The 21,143-nt window shown below is 39.4% G+C and overlaps 1 protein-coding gene across 1 annotated transcript in view; it reads left to right on the top strand.

Moving 5' to 3' along the window:
- The first annotated feature begins 7,032 nt into the window (after positions 1-7,032).
- The window catches only part of XPR1 (xenotropic and polytropic retrovirus receptor 1), a 2,667,923-nt gene continuing 2,653,812 nt past the window's right edge, over positions 7,033-21,143 (top strand). The window contains 1 exon segment of the mRNA XM_044085740.1: positions 7,033-7,339. Within this exon segment, the coding sequence (XP_043941675.1) occupies positions 7,271-7,339 (69 nt within the window). The 5' untranslated portion in view covers positions 7,033-7,270.

The raw sequence follows: 21,143 nt of genomic DNA on the forward strand, positions 1-21,143 counted from the left end.
TTGATGATCTTTTTTAGAGTCTTTAATGTGGATAGATTTTGATTTATTATAGGCCTTAATTAACGTGTTCCTCTTATTATTGAGCTTATTAATACTGGCATTCTATCAAAGAGGTTTATTTTTACATTCTCCAATATATTTGGTGATGATGGGACCTCTTGGTTAATGCTGTCTGCAAGATGGGAGTAAAATTCATTAGTATAAGTGACAGATAAGGCAATTTAGGACTGAAAATCCTACAGATGAATTTTAAGAACTCATCATAAAGTTTTCACAGGATTGTCTGAATGTCCTTGAATTCAAATATGTTAATTGTGGTGAGTTTAGATGCCCTAAAGCAGAAAAGTACTGTTTTTATAACTGCATTTAACCAGAGATGAGGATGATACCGTTAGAGTGCAAATAATAGTTTTTTTGTTAATGAGCACAAGGTCAAAAAGACTTTGACCACATAGTGGGCTGGTAATTAATTGTACAAGGGTTTAACCTTTAGTAAGTCTATGAATCTCTGAGCATACCCATATGCTGTGGTACAGGTGCTCCAGTTAATTAACACATAGTTGAAATCACCCATTAAAAAGTTATTTGTATTGATGGACAGTTCACTAAATCCTCTTAGGAATCTTTCATGGTTCTCCAGGAATAATAAATGAAACATATAGAAGCTTATAAACTGATAATTTATTTTGCTAAAGGTAATTTGAAGTTCAATAAGTTCTGCTTGTAGGTCACGTGAAATCTGTCTATATATAATTGTGCCTTTGACAAATATTGATACTTTCCTGTAGTTTCAGGCAGGTCTGAATGTGTGATAGGTACGGAAACCAGTAAAAGAGGGAGTGTTGTCTTTGCACTGTAACCTAAGTCTTTATTAGAACACCGATATTTGTGTGTTAAAGGTGAAAACAAGCCTCAAAATGCATTGTTTAGACTTTGAGAAGAGGAATCATTGGTGTGGTTAGAAGTGAAATTTACTGTAAGCCTTTTTCCTGTTTTGAAAAGTTCGGAAAATGGACTTTGATTAAAAATGGTACTTTAGGAGTAGCAAATGTTTGACCAGCATACAGACCGTGTAGAATGAAATATACAGCCAGTCCCTGACAAATCAGGCAGTAGGGATGCAAATACATTGGCTATGCAGAATCTGTTTAACAGAAGGTGCAAGCCATACTTAATTAAGCAAGCTGGGCTGTTAATCAATGCACCCCAAGTTCATACATACTGGAGCCTCCTAGAATCACATCAGCTATTTAGCTATCTGTAAAGCTAATTTTGTCTTTGTATCTGGGTATCATTCTGGACTAGGGTAGGATTCCAGTCAAGGCCAGAGTCTTATCTGCATTTGATACCTGCATAGCAAGCTCCAATATGTCTATCTGCATGTCCTTCTGGGTGCAGTGACTCAGGTCATTGACACCTACATGAGTCACCACCACCAGGTCGTAGTCCTATTTGTATTGTTTGAGGGATTGTTGGGTACTTGTAACATCAAAGATCTTGGGACCAGCATGGCAGATATCTACATTTGTACAGCCTAGTGAGTGTAAAGTCAGTGTGACTAATGGATCACCAGTTACTAAGACATTTCTACTTGGACGTGCAGACAATGGCAATGGAAGGGTTGCAATTGCAGTTTGGTGACTGAGCTGAGTTAGTATGGTAGAGCTGTATTAGTAGATTACTGCCAAATAGGACAGTCCTATATGAACAGCTGTCTGCTGTGAAAAAAAAAAACATGAAAAATTGCAATTCTCCTGAGATTTTAAGGCAAAAAATATTCCCTAAATTCCCACTAATAGTTACAAAAGATACGTTCTGGCATTTGAAACACGCTGATATTGTATGAAATAACAGAAACAGCTCAAAATTCCACACATGAACTTTTATTTTTGCAAAAAGAAAAACAAAAAGGAAGCATAATCTTTTATGCTGGTTGTATGATTTTTCCTGCTAAATTGTATGTTTCCACAAAAAAGTCTCTCTTTGGGAATTCAGAAACTCAGTAACTCTGTTGGAGAGTGATTTTTAATAATCTTGCGGTATGTTGGTTTAGTGCAAACTCGTAGAGGTATTGGTGAGTTTATGTGCCACTTTCCATACATGTGTAAGTGAGAAGGTGGCCTGCAGGCGATCCTCTCAATTGTTTGTTTCATGTTTTTGCCCTGTCCCTCTTAAAGTTTTGATTTTCTGATAAATCATTGAGCATAGCTCTGAACTAATTGGGACAAATCTCAACAGAATCAGGGACAAATCCAAAAACAATCAGAGCAACCAGTGACACCTTTAAAATATTAATACTATTAACTAGAGACCCTGACAGAATAAGAGAGTGTGAATTAGTATACAGCTTCTTAAGTATAAGAACTCTGGAACTCCAATTATTGTCATTATTAAGTTTAATCCACCTCCAATTATTGTCATTATTTATTAAGTTTAATTCACCACCTTTTCTCCAAAAGTCATCAGTTTTAAGGGAATTTGTATTTATTTATTTATTTTACATTTGTTGACTGGGTTAGTCTGACTGAGCTTTTGGCTCATTTTCAGCAGAGACCTGGGGAGAAAAGCTCCTCATAGAAAAGCAAATTTTAAATTTTAGAAACAAAGTATTAACAATCAGCTTTAGGCTCTATTCACGGAGACCTGGGGAGAAAAGCTCCTCAGGGAATACAGTTTTAAAAACAAAGTATAAACAATCAGCAGAAGAATATGAGACTTGTTACTATAGGGACAGAGCTAAAATCTGAGTCAAAATTCCTGATATCTCTGAAAATCAGGGACAGCTGAGAGGTGCGTCATTGAGGATTACTGTCAGTAAATTATGGCAAGCATTAAAGAGTGTATACTTATTGTTCTGAAAATGCATAACTTTTAAGTGAAGTGGAGTAATATTTGAAATTATCCTTGATTCTGAGCCTTTGTTCCCGTTTTTTCAGACTTTGCCCCCAATTCTTCAGCAAAGAAACTGAAAACTATTCCTCACTGTTATATAGTTAATCACACCTTTCACAAAGGCCTTGGAACAGCTAGTCAATACCCCCACAAAAGGTGATAATATCTTGGACTTGGTATTAGCCGACATGAGTAACCACTGCAGCATCCCTATAGTATCATCCTCCCTGGAAAGATCCGGCCACAAAGTGGTCACTTTCAAAGTCACCATCTCCCCCAACCCCCCTTTAGCTAGGATCAGACATAAAAACTTCTCCAAAGCTGATTACAGCCTCCTGAGGGATGGTATAAACAGCTTCACAGCCCCCCTCCCCTCTGTAGGAACTGATACCAATATCCAAAACTACATCAAAGCACTATATGGGCATTTATATAGATGCATGGAATCAGGAATCCTCCGCAAGGAAGAGTAAATCTGTCTGGTGGACATCTGCAATAAATAAACTCTAGAACAACAGAAAAAAATTGCTGTCCAAGACCAAGGAGCAGATGCCCAATTGGAAGCAATGTCTCCTTAGTCTGAACAAGCAAGTAAGAGCACTAGTGAAATCCTCCAAAGCAAACTTTGAGTCCAAATTGGCCAAATCTACTAGAAACAATTATAAGGCCTTCTTCACATATCTCCGCAACCTCAAAGGAAGCACCCAGATCTGTTCAGAACTGTTGGTCAAGGACACCAATATACAAATGCTGTAGATATAGCAAACTTGCTGGCTGACGGATTCAGTGAAAACGTTAACCCTCTCCCCCCCCCCCCCATCAGTAAATCAGGACATCCCCAGTACCTGCCCCCTTCCCCTTATATCTAGGGAACAAGTCATCACTGCTTTCTCAAAGACATAAAATACTGCCTCCATGGGACCCAATAACATCCCAGGCTGCATCCTACATGAACTCAGGCAGGAATTTGCAGCACCATCAGGCACCCTATTCAACCAAAGCCTGAGTACTGGCTTTGTCCCAGCTGAGTGGAGGACAGCCACTGTCATCCCTTTACACAAAGGTGGAGCATCCACCGATCCAGGAAATTATACAGCCATCAGCCTAACTAGCCTGATCTGCAAGGCCATGGAATGGATTATCACGGACCTCATTAACAAGGACATTGGCAACCTCCAAACACTTGATCCCACACAGTTTGTCTTCATCATGGGGAGGTCATGTCTGCTAAATTTGGTCGACTTCTTTGAGACAGTCACCAAAGCCATGGACGATGCATACCGCCTACCTTGACCTGGCCAAAGCCTTTGACACTATTCCCCACTGGGGCATAATAGATAAACTTTCTCAACTAGGCATCAATCCATATGTTACCAGATGGGTAGCAAACTGCCTCACTGATAGAACCCACATAGTCAAAATAGGGGAAGCCACTTCAAGCAGTAGACCTGTAGCAAGTGGCATACCCCAGGGTTCGGTCTTGGGGCCTCTGTTATTTGGGATATACTTTTCTGAGGTGCAGGCCAAAACCAGTGGGCTATGGCTGACCAAGTTTGCAGATGACTGCAACCTGGGTGCTGTCATCAGTTCCTCTAGTGATGTGGACATCCTCCAAGAGGGTCTCACTCAAGCAAATGACTGGTGCCAGAAACATGGCCTCAAGCCTAATACCAAAAAATGCATCATCTCCTTTGGGAAGAGTGACGTCCTGACGTCCCCACAAATTATCACATTAATAACAATGTCCTAAGCACGCAATCAGTTGTGAAGAATTTGGGCACCCAGGTTGATAGCAACCTGACTTTTGACCAGCATGTTGCTTCCATTGTACGGAAAGCCTTCTATATGGCCCACCTCATAAGTAAGGGTATCTCATCCACGGACATAACATCCCTGCATTCTTCCTTTATAAGGCCCATTATTGATTACAACACCCCTTTCAGCATGTATCTCGCAAAGCATATGCAGCAGCTGGAGAGACCACAAAGGTTCCTCACCTGGGGAATCCAGGCCCTCAAACATCTACCATACACAGATAGGCTAAAAGCCCTATCCCTCTACACAGTTTCATACAGACTCCTCAGAGGTGACCTATGTCTGGCATACAAGGCAATCACGGACCCCACCTTGATGGGACTGCTGCATATCTGCAAGTCAAGCTCCACTCGAGTTACCTGCACGCTCGGCCTTAACCTGGTTTGTGACATCAACAAGACTTGTTGGCAGGACAGATTTGTGTCCCAGACACTCCGCCATCTATGGAATAGACTTCCTCTCCACATGAAGCAAAGGACCTCTTTACCCCTTTTTAAGTGCAACCTGGATAACTGGATAGGAAACAGAAATTATACCCCTGGGATTCCACCCGTGTTCCTGCTGGACAGGGGCATCGGATGCTGATTTGTCTAAACATGGGCCAAACTATTGGCTAGGCTTATAAGGGCCTCAAGGCCAATAGACTAGCAACCCCCTACGATCCTATAAGGCATTTACCTCACAGACATAAAGTACAGTGTGTAATTCTCAGCTTTAAAAGGGAAATTATCTGGGCTTAAAATGACCCACAGTGACAGCCAGCCTAGGACCTACCTAGTAGTTGCACATCTCTCACCTTCTTACTTCCAAATTTAGTTGCTAATCAAGAAATAAATCAGGGACAATCAGGATTAAACTGCAAACACAAACCACTTGATTAGGGCTCGAAGCCAAGACCCCCGACATATCAGATTAACATCACTGCCAGTGGACCAACAAGAACCTCTCATTATGCAAGTGTTGAGTATTCCTTTATGTGCTATGGTTTCAGCTAGGAAACCTCCATCATGGTGATCACCATCAAATCAAGCACATAAATGCAAAGAAAGCCATGTTAGAATCATAAAAGTGAAAGGATAATATTAGCTCTCTTTTCGGACTCGAACCCAGTCAGAAACCCTTTTTTTAATAATGCTATTAACTTGAGAAGCTGACAAAATAAGAAAATACTAATTAACACACACTTTCTACAGTAAAAGAAGGCTACAGCTCCTAGTATTTTAATTATGTACAAGTGCAGTGTGCCACATTTTCTAACAAAATCGGTAGTTTTAAAAAGGATATAGATAAAATCATAACGTCCTTAAAATAAGCAGCATGGAGGTTGGCGAGCATTAGGCAGCTACTTCCCTGTCTCAGAAATTAATACTTACTTTTTAACACATAATTTAGAGCTTTTTTGGAATAACTGTATTATAAGTAAGGTGGGCGTTGTTTAAAAATGCAGTGATCCTACGCGCAGACATAAATCAAGGGGACACTAAACGTTACATAATCTACTTCTATCAGTAAACAGAAACTAAGACGGCTATAGCCTGTTTAACGAGTCAGCCTATACTGCTGCATTTAACTTCTTTAGCCGCTATTTGCGTACTTCTCATCCTCTTAGCACAAAAAATCTGGGAAAAAAACCCTAAGTAATGGGGATATAAAGGTCCCAAAAATAGGGACAACTTTTAAATCTCGCTCGAATTAACTTGGAAAGTTGATAGAATAACTGGTTTTCCATTAGCATTAATTTTCGGAAGAAGAGTATATAGTCTGAAGCTCAAATGTCTGTCATTTTCTGACTTCAATCCTCAATGATTTGCCAGAAAGGAAAAAATATATATGAAGATCACCCCAAAATATGAGGAAAAATCTGGGCAGTTGAGAGGTATAGATCACATTCCCTTCACCTGTGAAAAACTACTGGGCCTTACCTGGACAAAGAATAAAATAAGAAAATAAACAAATGCATTATTGAGAAGCTAGCATACGCTTTTACATATAGCTTTAAAAGTGGAAGACGTATTATCATTATCTTGAAACCATGTGGTCCATTAACAATCACTGCAAAAAGAACATAAAAGATAAAATAAATGTATACATTAAACTTCCGCTTAAAAAAAGACACACACTAGATTTCCATTCCTAAGATGGCGGATGTCACAACTAAATCCGCCCCTTATCCAATAAAAATAAAGTACAATCCGCGAGACCATCTCGTTTCTTGGGGGAGTTCTTGTTATTGAAAATAGTGGGCAGATCTAAAAGGCGGGACTTGAGAATATCCCGCCTGCAGGTGACGCCCCCATAGTTTTCTTTGGAGGCAGAACTGGCTGACGTACTACAGTTGCGCAGTGAGTCTACCCCATCTACTGTTTCTCCTCCTAATACCGGTTGTTTGTCAGTTATATGGCGATAGGCTGGTTGTCAGTGGTGTTAGATCACTGAAAACTAGCAGAAGGTTTATCAGTGCAGTAAGGTGCTCTGGGCTGTTATTAGCAGTGTGCTATGGTATAGGGGCAATAACAAACAACAGTGTGCCGAGTGAAAGAGGTGGAGGCAGAGCGGTGGCACCATGAAGTTCGCGGAACATCTTTCGGCTCACATCACCCCCGAGTGGAGAAAACAGTACATTCAATATGAGGTAGGTATGTGAAGGACTTGGGGTAGTTGGCACTTAACTGGGGTGTATGCTATGTGGGTTTTGAGTACTGAAGTAGGGCAATGGGTATTGTGCTCTAAGTCTATGCTTAATGGCTTCTCTAGTGGTAACCTTATTACTGAGAGAGCCAGAGAGGACCTGACGATGTTGTGGTAGTATATCAGGGGTTGTGCACTTAGCTGTCCTGCATATTAGTGATAGATCGAAGTGGCTGGTATTTTTATGACATTAGTGTAAACGTTTTTTTTTTTTTTTTTGACGGGGAATACAGTTTTAAATTGTACGGATATATATCTCCCGAGCTGATTTGATGCAATTATTGTGAATATTTTACTAAATTGTGTTTTTAATCTTTATAAGTTGAAGAGTTTGAATGGCACTATTGCTGATAAAGATGCAGGTTTTAACAGCATTCATACACACAGCTGAGGATGAAGTGGCCTTACAGTGCTGTACCACTTGGTGTGTGTGGGTGAGGAGGGGGCAGGGAGTTGAACCTACAGTGGAAATTTAGACAGGGTTATTTATTTGTTTTTTTCCTTATTTTCTCCACTAGTTTGTTATAGTCTAGTGTATGTAGCTTCTGGTGCCATTGGGTGCAGAATGAAAACAAGCCTGTGATGAGGCATGGAGACAGAGACAAATAGAGCAGGAAGAGGTTACACTACTTCATTAGGGTTAGAACATTATGGTAGCCAAAGGACTCTGATCTCTGTCTGTTAGTGTACCATGTAGCATATTAAACAAAGCAAGTGAGGTGCCAGCCATTAGAGCTCCAGTTCATTGCAATGGCATATTAGTTTGAACATAAAATATGCTAGTATTTATTCAGTTTAAAAAAATTAGGGAATATTTTTTTCCAGCACTTCAGATGGTTGATGATCTGTACATCACAAGTAAATCTTTTAGTTTTTTATGATGTCAGCATGTCAAGGAAGCATAAACAAATCATAACACTGTGGACAGCGTGTTTGAGACTTACTCTCAATGTGTTTGTGTTTCTAGATATTTATATATGTGAGTGTGTGTTTATGTGTAAATATTTTTAACTATAAATTGGATTGAAACACCAGAACTGTACATGTGTAATTATCATCTCTGATATCATCATTACTTAATTGTTTGAGTGTAGCATTTAGACTGTGATTTTAGGGGATCAACAATTCCCTTAAAAAGTGGTTGCTATTAAAATATACATCAGGGAATATCATCTGAAAGACTTTTTCCCCAGGTGATTTTTAGTGAACATTTTGACATTTTTCTTTTAAATGTCACCACAAAAGTATTTCTTTTAATGTGTTTTTATGCAAATTCATATGACGTGTATATGCTGAGAAAGGACCACCTTTGGTGCTTCGTATCCCTTTGAAACTTCATTTAGATGTCAACATCAGCTCTATTTTTCCCTTCTTTTCTATCCTTAAAGTGCTCTGTGGAGCCACACAACACCTTTTCCTTTAGGCAGTGCATAATGGGCCCTACCACTCTTTGAAGTAATATTTCCTAATGTCTGTCTTAAATCGCTGCTTCATTCCAGTTGTTAGCTATGCCTCATTTTCCATTCTATACTTTGTTTTCATTTCTGTGCATTGACCTACCACATATTAATGTAGTGTATCCACATCATACTTACCTTTCTACAATATTCTTAGCCTTTCCTAGTGTTCAGGTTCATGCCTTCTTCTATATGTATTATAATTGTCTGTTGCATGCTTTCTCAATTTGATGCCCCTTTCATGTGTGACCTCCATAACTGAATTTGTTATACTAGATGGTGCCTTTGCATTACCTTCTGACATTCTACAGTTCTAGAATTTACACCCTGAGAATGCATTGCAGTATTAATTTGAGCTTTGTATGAATCAGCCTGAGAATGATTCAGAAGTTCAAGCCTTTATTTCTTTGTCCTACTTAGAGGGGTGGAAGGATTATTTTTAACCATGTCTGAGAGGATTGTTTTTTAGTAATGATTCAGGCATAAGGTAGTGAATGATTACAGTGTTGCATATATTTACATAATCACAAATATTGTAGCATAATATTTATGGTATGGTCTATAAGTAGTAGAAAAATATATTCATATCTCACAGTGATGTATACCAGTGCTAAAAAGGTGAGAGGATGTGAGAAAGGCAGGCATCCTTACTTTGTGTGAGCATAACTGAGAGGGCTTTTGGCTTGTCATATGGGTGTATCTATGCTTCAGATGGCTGTATAACCTGCCCTTGAATATTTTTTTAATTCCTCACTGTTTCCATGGAGGATGTTTTGTGTGATTGTCACCCATCAGTACCCAGTATTCTCATTGTTCATTTAGTCAATTTCTTCCCAGCATGCAGAAGTTGATGACAAGACTGTAATCTAGGCTTCCATCAAGGTTGTTGTATGTTATTATTCTGGCATTAACCCCACTGATTTGAAGTGTTTGCACTGTAAGCCTCATACATGTGTATATCTTTCTATGTTCCATCGCAGGCAATGTGCATGTCACTTGGTGAGAGTGAACATTACGGCTGGTTTGCAGCATTTGCATCGTTACCCTGCCTTACATGGGTGTCACTGTTGCAGCAGTCTTAAATTAACCTTCCTTTTATGAGGATGGGCAAGATGGCATCTCCTACTCACTTCTGTCCTTTTTGCCTTTTTTCCGTAACGGTCTGCCTTTGCTGTGCTCAGCCTTGTACCTCTGAAACATTTCTTGGCTTGGCAGATCCTGATCACTTCAAATATATATTTTTTTCTCAGCAGGTTTTAGCCTTCCCTTTCATTTCTGTGCTGCAGGCCTTCCTGATTATATTTTACTTGCTATCTTGCCTTTGTTTACTTGCTATATAAACATGGTTTATGATTGCTGTCCCATTCCTACTATTCTGTCTTAATTGTCTCTCTACCTGGTGATCGTGTACTCCTCATTGCCTATTGGCTCCCTTACTTCTGATTTCCTGTATGTGAAGGTCCCGATCAATGATGTTTATTTTCCTTGTTGGAATCCTTAGCCTCTGTACAGTTGGCTCTGCCATTACCCTTCCTCCTCCTCACTTTGGAGATGGCATCTCCTAATTTATGATGGGAAGGTAGAATCCCCTATTGTCATATTACTTTTTTGTAACTGCATAGTTGTGTGAGAAAATTATTTCCTGTCCTTGCAGTGCTTAATGGGCAGTTTTAAGTTACAGATTAATTCTGTTTGTTGTGGAGCAGTAGAATTTACAAATCCCATTTCTGCTTTTTATCAGTTTGCTCGCACCAGCAATATAAAGCTGGAATGCCTTCCCTGGTTGAAACTTTCTTAATGTATTTCATTCCTCCGTAAAAGTTGATTTAGTGATAACCATATCTGAGAACAAGCATGGATTAACATTTTCAGTTTTGTACATCACGTGTTAGTGACTGATGTACTAGGAAGCTGAACTGAAATTTGAAGTCATACTCAGACCTGCGTGTTACAGATAACTGGTAGTTTGTTCCATATGATCATACAAATGCAAAATAGTGCAGCATCTTTTAGAAGGTTATGTATTACAATGTGGTGCTTGCGAATTATGTTAGAGGTATACTACAGCTGTTCCAAATGGGACTGGTGAGTAGATCAAGCGGTCACTGCCCTGGTCACTGCCCTAATCACTGAAGCCCTTTTAAATACTGAAGTATTTGCATAGTATGGAATTTCTCTGTGTATCCTTAAAAAAACACTTGGTACGGTCATTCTGAGGAGATAATTTGAGATAACCTGGTTTGTGTTTAATTTTTTGTTCCAGTTCTTCACCTGGGTCCTTTTATTCTTAGTTGTTTCACTGATCTCATGTACATGAAAACATGATCTGTATTTCTTAAGATGATAAATTTTGTTATATTACAAAGAAACTCTGCTTTTGCAATGTGCCACCATTACTTTTGTAATGGATTAGTTTTGGTGTAGTGGATTCATAAGCATGGGTAGAGTGAAACTAACTTGAAATGTTCCTAGTATATATAGTCCACACAAGCCTGTGTGTGCAGTTATGCATTGTAACGCAGAAGCTGCAGTTTGATATTCAGTTAAAAGTAGCTTAGTATGGTGGATTATAAAACAATAGGTGTATAGTTGGCTGTAGAAGCAACTTTGCTTGCTATACTTCATAAAACTGAATTATTGCACCGTTTGGTGTTCACAGAAAGGAACTTTACAAGCCACATGAAATATAAACTGCAGACGATGCACTGTTTATTTGTTTCTGTTCACTACATGTACATACATTTTACTGGCCAGAAGTATTGCTGTGGTGTTTATCAAGTAACGAGTTGTAGTTTTAAGGTGTTCTGAACATCTGAGTGCTTATTTGCCAAAAATAGAGGCAGTGGTTGTGTTTCTTAGAAATTTGCAACAGTTTTCATCAGTAGATATTTTATGATTGTCAGTACTTGTGCATTCCTTGGAATGTGCTATTTACTTCACTAGTTGGTATTCTATAATTATTTGCATTTTTTTATCGTCTGTTTTAATTAAGTTTTCTTACATCATCAAGCATTTGTGGTCTTGGATACTCACACTGAGGAAGGCTGATAATACTTGGCAAAGTCCAGCAGGAATAGCTGTACAAAGGCTGAAATAATGGACGTGAAAGAAAATGTAAAGTTAAATGCATCCAAACAGTAATCAAAGTGGTCTAACACAGTGGGGTGTTGTAAACAAACAGCACGCTCATTTCTGTTCAACAGAATTATGGTCTGGGAGATGAGAGTTATTGATCTGAAGTAGTTGTAATGCAGCTGCCAGTAAAAGAGGCATTCATTTATCATGTTGCTGCCAAGCAGTTTGATTCCATAAATGCAGATGTAGGTTTTTTTCTAACTTCCACTTCATTCTATGATGTGTAAAGTAGACAGAGTGATAGTATTGTACCTTAAGACTGGAGATCGCTCGTTTGTGTGTGGTGTGTTTATAATACCTGTGGCATTTCAGACAGCCACTGAATTGTACAGCAGAGATTAAAATAACTTGGACAGTAATGGCTGCTTTGGGGATTTCATTTTTATGATGGTTATACACTATATCACAGTGAATGGATTATACAAGGCTGCCCATGCACATGAAAGCAACAGTACAGTGAGGATATTTTTTTCATCTCTGTGTACAGAATTTCTTTACTCATCTGTAGAAAACAAGGAACTGCAAGAATGTCTGCTTCACTTTAAGAATAAAGGTCTGTAGCTGGATTAGTTGACTCTAACCTTTATTCTGAATCTTGCCAAGGGTATTGTGTGTTGCCAGCCACAACACTGGCATGTTTAGGAGATCTGCCTTGAGCAAGTTTGGTTGAAACAGATGCTGTCAAATAAGTAATTGTAGTCATCTTGGCCCATACAGATGCCATCAATTAAGTAGTTTTGGGAACAGTGCACCTCTTTGAAGGTTTGTCACTGAGTTGGTGTAATGAAAGAGATTTTAAGGCCATTTACATGTTACTGAATGTTTAATACTTTCATCCCTGTGTGCTGTAGTGGCTGATTGGTGGCAGAGGTTTGTGGGTAGACCATGAAAATCTCTTGCTGGCGTTCATTCATATCCCATGCTGGATATACATTGTCTCACTACACCAAAGCCCCTAGAATATTTGAGACTCCGTTACTTAAATCAGGAGCCACAGCAAGTTGAGGAGCTAATCCCATGTAACTGTGGATAGGGGATGCTAGGCCACTGTGGTGACAGTTGTTAACTGTGTGGCTGTTTTGGCATATACAGAGCCTTTTATTGTTCACCTCTCCAGGAACTGCAAGTATCTGGTTCTGTTCTGTTGTCTGGGGATACTAAGCCATCTCTTAGCTAGTTGTGTGTGTCTTGGGAGATGAGTAGTAGAGATTGGCAATTAACTGTCATCACTCTGCATGTCTATATGTAATATCATTGTCGCATGCGTTTTCTTGTTTAGGTTTTGTTCTTTGTACCTCCATTCTGACAGAGCTCTGTTTGTACTCCTAGTAGGTTGCTGGACTTTTCTAGGCAATGCTGAAGACTGGACCAGGTCTGGTCTGCTTTCATTACTGGGGATTTTAGTTGGTGGTTATTGATGATGAGAGTCCTTATCTTGTTTTGTGAAGGAGTCTGTGTACAATCCAACATTGCATCTCTTTTGCTATCCTCTTGTTACTTCTGTGGTATAATGCATTGGAGACGTAATATACCAGTTAGTACAGCTGCTTTTCGAGGGTATAGGAGAAGTTTTGTGTGTGTGTCTCCCTTTCAAGTGGCATTTAAAAGACATTGTCTATGTTCATAGGTAACATTTGACCCTTTGTTGAAGTGCTGCAGATTTTGCCCTTTCTGTTGGTGGCATTTAACCTTCCTTCTAAATGTAGTAGTGAATTTGGTCTGCTTTCATTAATCACTCAATGTAAATATTTTTTATTGTCTGCTGCGATTTCTCCACTTTCCACATTTCTTGGATTTATTTTTTCTTCTTCCGTAAACCTGGGTGATATCACATAATGCCGTTTTTCACCGGAGGCCCAGGGAGAAAAGCTCCACAGTACAATAAATGAGCAGCAGAGTACATGAAGAACAATTGAATGTATATACAATAGCAAATAATATGTACTGCAGCAAATATTAGCTATACATACAATATGAAACATAGTAATAAACAGATATACCAATATCTAGCTAAAGGCTAGGAATAAAGGTAGGTTTTTATATACAGATAGTACTAAGTTCGAACAGATACTGTTCTAAACTCATATACCTAAATCCTGTAAGGGGAGGGAAGAGGAAGGGTAGGTAAAAAGGGGGGTTACTAGTTGGGATTGGTGCATGGGCATAACCAGAGACTTTTAAGTGAGTTTTTAGTGCAGTCTTGAAGTGATTACAAGAAGGTAGTGTGGTTATGGGGGGGGGGGATTTTCCATAATCTGGATGTGATGCAGGAGAATAGTGCTTCTCCCACTGAGTTCTTGGGTTTGGTCACGAAAAGTAGATTTTTGCTGCTTGAGCGTAGAGGTCTAGTGGAGCAGTAGGGTTGGATAAAGTTTTGAAGGGCTGGTACTATAAGAAGATGGTTTACTAACTTGTGGGCAAGAGAGACTTGATTCAGGTGATGAAGTTGAGGGAGTTCAAGCCAGTCAAGTTCTCTAAGTGAGATAAAGTGGTGGCTGCGAGATGCACCAGTGGCAACCTTAGCAGTTTTATTGTAGCAAGCCTCGAGCTTGTTTAGGTTTGTTTGTCTAAGGTAGGTAAGTATAGGAGAGGCATAGAGTAAAGTGGAGATGAACTATTAATGTGGTTATCTGATTTCTAAATAGTTGAAGGTTGATCAGTCTTCTTTTTTATCAGATTGCCAAAAATCACAATTTTTTTTCTTGAACAAAATGTTAAAGTGCCAAGTAACCCAGCTGCACAGGTGGGGTGATACTTGCACAAGTACATATAGTTTAAATATATTCCAGACATAAGCACAGTTTATTAAGTCAAGAAATCTGGTCATCAAAAAAGGAAGAAAGGCTGTGATGTCACTGATCAAGGTACTACCCCCTGCTGGACCCCAGTGTAGTGCCAAGCAAAATGTGATTGATTGCCACTCTTCTACAGTATTGCCAGAGGCTGCCTCTCCTTGAAGTATTCATTGCTGCTCTATTTGTGCCTATTGGATTGTATCTTTGATAGTAACTGCACATTTTTTCTGTACATGTTTGTTTACTCCCAACCTGTAGGTACTTGAAGGATGCTGTATATGTATCGCCTGTTTAATGTACACAGTTCACTGCTGTCATCCTAGATTTTCACAGGCTGCTCAGTCATTTGGTACCAGGATATGTATGCACTGTTCACTTTCAAATAATGTCTGACTTTCTTACTCAGATACTCTGAAGTTATTTACTCTTGTGTTGTTGTTGTGTCTTTCGGCTTTTCCCGGTGTATAGCTGTCAGTTTGTTTTATTTACTCTGGTCTCCTACAGAACATCAAGCCTGTATCTGGCTCCTCAGTTGGCCTATGTATTTGTCCTGGGGTGAGTGATCTCAGAGTGGTGCAGTCATCATCTTGGGACTTAGATTTTTCTCTTTATGTCCCTATTTTCTGGTGCATGCTCAATATGCTTTGTTCTATGAGGATATGCAGTACACTGTCTCTCGTTATGCAATTCCTCTGCTTCCTAGAAGGGAAGTTAATGCACCCCCCCCCCCATCAAGAGGTAAACAGGCTTGGCTCCTTCGCTCATCTTTTTCTCCAGCAGGTGCCCAAAATGCAAATCAAACTTGGGTCACTTAGGTCGTAATCAGGGCACTGCCCAAAGGAGCTAACTTGTCATTTTATATTAATATTGCATCTGTGTTTAAGTCGCAACATGTTTATTTTGCTGTTACCAGTTTGAGAAGATGATTTTTTTTCCACGGAACCTTTTTCTCATCTTTGACTTTGCATGAAATATTTTTTAGCTAGTGAATCCTCCTGGGATAGCTTCCCAACCCCCACATGACCCCTAGTGTAGCAATAAGTCATGTGTCTGTAGTTGGATGCTGAGGTGTTGCTGCAGTCTTTATAAATATTTATAACAGTTTTTATTTTTTCTCTCAAATACTCTAACAAAGTAAATCGGTTACTGGTCAGATTGGAGTGAAAATTGCTTTTGAGTCTTTCCTCCTCTCATTTATGATTAATACATTTATATAAGGAGGTTTATTGGTTTGATTTAACAATGTCCTATCCTTGATCTTTTCTACACTATTGTCTTCTGTAAGTAACATATTTATGTTGTGAATTTATTAAAACATATGTTACACGTTTTTGAAGTACTTCTTACACACGTACATTGTTTTCCTTCTCCAGACTGCGTGGATTTTAATTAACTGCTGTGAGTTCAGTATCCGTCATTCTCTCCGTCTGTCCTAACAGTGTAGTTACAAGCCCCCAGATATCCGCTTTTGTTGAAAGAAATCTCTTGTATTCTAATTACTTGTAAATCTCCTTGTATTGGATTATTTATTCCATTTACTTAGGTGTTTTGTGGCATCTTTTCTGGCGCAGTCTTGCCTTTCTGCACCTCAGGTTTGTGGTAGTTATTTTTGTAAAATGTTTCCAGCAGTTGTAGTATTCTTGTATGTATGCTTCCACTCTTTGTTCTACTTCTGTGTTATTGACTTGGCTGTCCTGCAAGTAGATGTCCCTACTTTGTGTTTTGCTTGGGCCTATAATCTGATGTGTTCAGTTGCTATTCAAAACCTCTAATCCCACCCCCCCCCACCCCATTTTGAAGCTGTACATATAATGTAGGTATACAAGTCCTAGTTATGCCTGCCTTTTATTTATGTTCTGATGATGTTCTTCATTTTGCCCAAGAACTCCCTCCTGCCTGCCCTAACAGGACGTGGTCCTTTTTGGAGTGTGACACGCAAGAGTCATATTCTTACAAAACAATTTAATATCTTGTCTATTCATAACATATTTTATACATACATACATACATGCATACATATATATATATATATATATATATATATATATATATATATATATATATATATATATATATATATATATATACTACGTTATAACTATGTAAACATAACTGCATTCAAATCAGTAAGTCCATAATTGCTAGTCCAAGAACCTGCCTATCCACCCAGTTAAGTAAAATGTATGGGCATGCATGTGCACATATGGTGTGTGTGTGTACTGCATTACTTTGAAGAGCAATGTCTTATTGATTAACCACACATAGGTTCATAGGCAAGCTGCCGTTGCAGGCCATTTTAAACCTAGCCAATTTCCTTTTTTGTGCTCGAGTTAGCCTATCCCATTTGGTTAGAGGTTGGCCTTACTCATCCCATTGGTTGATAATTATATATTATACCTAATGAGAATAACTGCGATTATACCTTAGGTAGTTTGAGAGGACCCATGCATGGGTTAAAATATTTAGGAGCTGCCTCTATTTATTACTGGGCAGTCCTGGGGTAGATTTTCTGTTTTCCAGCCATACATCCGAGTTATGCTTGAATATGGACAAGGATGAATTCTTGTTTTATTTGGATCTGGAGTTTGTTCCAGAGCAGCTATATCCTCTGTGCGATATTTCTATCCCTCCAAACCGTTCTGTTGATGTTGCAGACGAGGTTTAGATCCCTAGACTGAGAATTTCTGATTACATTTAACATAATAATGTGCACTACATCTGTCAGTATTGGGTTAGAGAAAGCCTTGTATCAGTGACTCCTTGCAACCCTGAGTTTTCTGTTTGTGGTTGTATTTCGAGGGTTGTGTCTTCTTACTTTCCAGAGAACGCCTTGTATGCCAGATACAGGTCACTTCTTGTCAGTCTGTAGGATACCAAGTGTAGTGATAAGGATTTGAACTAGCTCATGTAAGACATGTCGTTTAGGGAAGAGAAACTGATAGAAATTAGGAAGTGAGTGAGAGTAAGTAGGTGTAAGGTATGAATAGGTATTTCTTCACCTTTAGGGTTATAATTTATCCTGGTTTTGAGCAAAACTTATACTTGTTTCTGAGATATGCATGTCCTTTCTTTGGGAATTCCACCAGGAAATGTAGACTCGAGAGTTGTTGTCATGTCTTTCGGCTTATCCCGGTTAGGGGTCGCCACAGCGGAACTCCGATCCGCTAATGTTTGGTAGTGGATTTTTACGTGCCGAGTTACCAGCCCTGACGTACAACCTTCAATGAAGGCATGCCCATTCATGCATGCCTCCACACAGAAGACGCTCTAGCTGAGAATCGAACGCGACAATGTCTTGCTGTGAGGCGACAACGCTACAGCAGCACCACTAAATGTAGACTCGAGAGTAATGTAACTAATTAGTTTTGGTTCTACCTCAGTTTGTTTGCTTAGTTATTCCCCTCATTGGCCTCCGTCCTAGCTCAGGTATTTCTTTATCCCTAGCAGTTTTTGTCCCTCTTGGTTTGGGATAGCTTGCAGTCTGTCCAGCTTTGGCAACGCAGCTTTAATTGGTGATTGCAGCAGCTGATCATTGTGTACCATTCAAAATTATCTTTGGTCTTTTAACACTGTATTTGGGTCATGCCTGACTGGTTCATTCCTCTTCCTATCATGGTGGCTATTGAGGCTTACGTCCTAGTGGAAGATTTTCTCTCTCTGCCACTGTTTGGGCAAAGCCACCTGATTTCTCTTTTAAAGATGGTATCTAGAAGTGGAATATTTAGTTTATAACAATACCTTGTTTCTGTTGTTGTTTGTGTTGTACAGTTTTTCTGATGCTTGCATCTGTTCTGTCTTTGTCCTATCCATTGTATTGCATAGCTCCTTTGCTTATCTCACATGATGCAACATTTGAGCGGTTATCACTGTATTTAAACCCTTAGTAGATTAGTGTTCTACACTAAAGTCATGAAACTGGGAGCCATAATTGATTCTCCAGCTGACACGGACATCCTCCAAAAGGGCCTTACTGAGACGGACACCTGGTGTCAAAGTCATGGCCTCAAGCTAAATGCCAAAAAATGCATAGTCATCCCGTTTGGGAAACACCCACGAATTACCACATAGGTGGCAGCCCCCTTAATACAGAAGAGGTAATAAGAGATCTGGGGACCCAGGTAGATAATAATCTCTCCTTTGACAATCATATTGCCAAAGTAGTTAGGAAATCCTTCTATGTGGCCCATCTAATTACTAAAGGGTTCACATCTAGAAATAAAGAGGTTATAGTGCCCCTCTACTCATCACTCATTAGACCCATCATAGAGTACAATGCCCCATTTGGGATGTACCTCACAAGACATTTCCAGCAGCTGGAAAGACCACAAAAGTACCTCACCAAGAGGATTACTGGTCTCAAACATATGTCCTATGCAGCCTGACTGAAAAAACTCCGGCTGTACTCAGTGGCTGTACTGAGTGGCATGTTGCTTACTCTGAGGTGATCTCTGCCTGACTTGCAAAGCCATGTCCAACTCAGAATTGATGGACATGCTCCACCTAAAGAAATCCAAGTCACTGCAAGCCATGCGCTCTAGTGATCTAAATCTCGCCGCAACAGTAAGTAGAACATGCTGGAGGGATAGATTCCTGTCACAGAGACTTCCCATGCTTTGGAACAAAATTCCAAATTACATTAGGCAGAGCCCCTCACTAGCACTCTTCAAGAGAAACCTTGAGTGGATGGGTAACAGAAAATACACCCCTGGGATCACTTCACTGGCTCTGCTTGACAGAGGATCAGTTAATTAATCAGTGGGGTGGCAAAAGCCGACACACTCTGACTAGGCTTATAAATGCCCTCGGGCAGATAGCCTAGTACCTACCTATTAACCTATGTTGTCTGATGTGCCACATTTGGTACTCTTTAAATGTATTACATTGCAACAAAATAATAATTTTCTAACCTTTTGGCCTGGGTAACAGAAGTGTCAATAAGCAAATTCTACAGCAGGTTATGCATGGGACTCTGTCTTGCAGGGTAGGGAAGGTGGACCACTCCTGTCACATTAAAGATGTGTACTTACTTTAATAACCTGTATAGAACTGAATCCATCTTCCTTTGTGACTCAACCTTCCTTCTTCTTGCCATTTTCTGTTTGAGAGTTGCTCCAAAGAACTTTTCTTTCCTTTTTTTGAATTCTTCTCTTACTGTTCTCTGTTTTCTGCACACCAACGGAGATCTTGTGGGGTGGGAGGGGTGCTTCCATCCACACAGTTGTGGGGAAAAGTGGAAGAGGTAGCTGGCCAGAGAGAGAAAGTTGAGCTGCCAGAGTTCTGTTAGCCTTTAGGTTTAGAGGTAATGAAAGCTGAATCTGATCTTGTACATTCTGCCTTTATCCTAAGTACATACCTTTAATTTCTTACTCAGTCTGTCCAAGGGATTGTCTTCCCTTGTTATGTTGAACTGAGATGTATAACAGTGCCCATGATTTATACATTCTCTGGGCTATCCATACCAGCCTGTAAGAGTAGTTAGTCATTTAGTACAGTACAAGAAGAAGAGGGCACGTGTTCTCATGCCAGCCTCAACCAGTTTCCTTTGAGAGTGACAGCAATTCTTGGAGTGCTTTATCCTTTCTTTCTTCCTGGTTGGTGTTCCTACGGTCCATATTGATTTGTTTTTCTTCACCATTTGACTTCTGGGAGCATGAGTGCACACCTAATATAGCAGATTGGTCCACTTATAATCAGTAATCTGCTGCAGAGTGTTGCAAAAATGTTCTCAGCAGTATTTATCTTATGGCTGTTTACTTTGCTGTTTTGCCTGATGAACTGTTAACTTTGTAATTGTTTAACATGGATTAGCACATGGCACACAGACTTTTTGTTGTTCAGTATGGTGTAAGGATGTTTTTTTAGACTATGACATTTGTTTAGTTTATAGATTAGATTTGTGCCATAAGTAGTTGAGTGTAGCTTAAGTTGTTGACAGCCATTTGAGTTTTTGGACCACTATGCAGTGATGATCCTGAGGGAAAGTTGCATGTGAATTTTGCAATTTTTTTTTTTTTTTTAGCATCGCTGTAATACAGCAGACCGAGTGTGGGTGAGGGCTGAAATAACGTTGGAAGTAGGTAGGTAGTGATCGTAATTTTTCTGCTGTCTGCAGTGAAAATGTATTTATGTGGTATAGGGTCTCGAGTTTCTGATGTGTCTTTATTACTGCTTATGGAAGTCGCATTTTAGATTATCATAGTAATGAGTAGTTTGGTATGAATAACTTGTTGAATTTGAGTGCTGTTTAGGGAAATAATAGTTGCAACTGGCTTAGTATTATTGTGTGATTTGGGAGTGAGGAAGAGTGATTTGGTCTGTTTGGTTGTAGCAGGAGTTAATCTAGGACTCAATGGTAGAAAAT

Source organism: Protopterus annectens, chromosome 10.part0 (genome assembly GCF_019279795.1).
Source record: "Protopterus annectens isolate FY-2018-M chromosome 10.part0, PAN1.0, whole genome shotgun sequence".
NCBI lineage: Eukaryota > Metazoa > Chordata > Ceratodontiformes > Protopteridae > Protopterus > Protopterus annectens.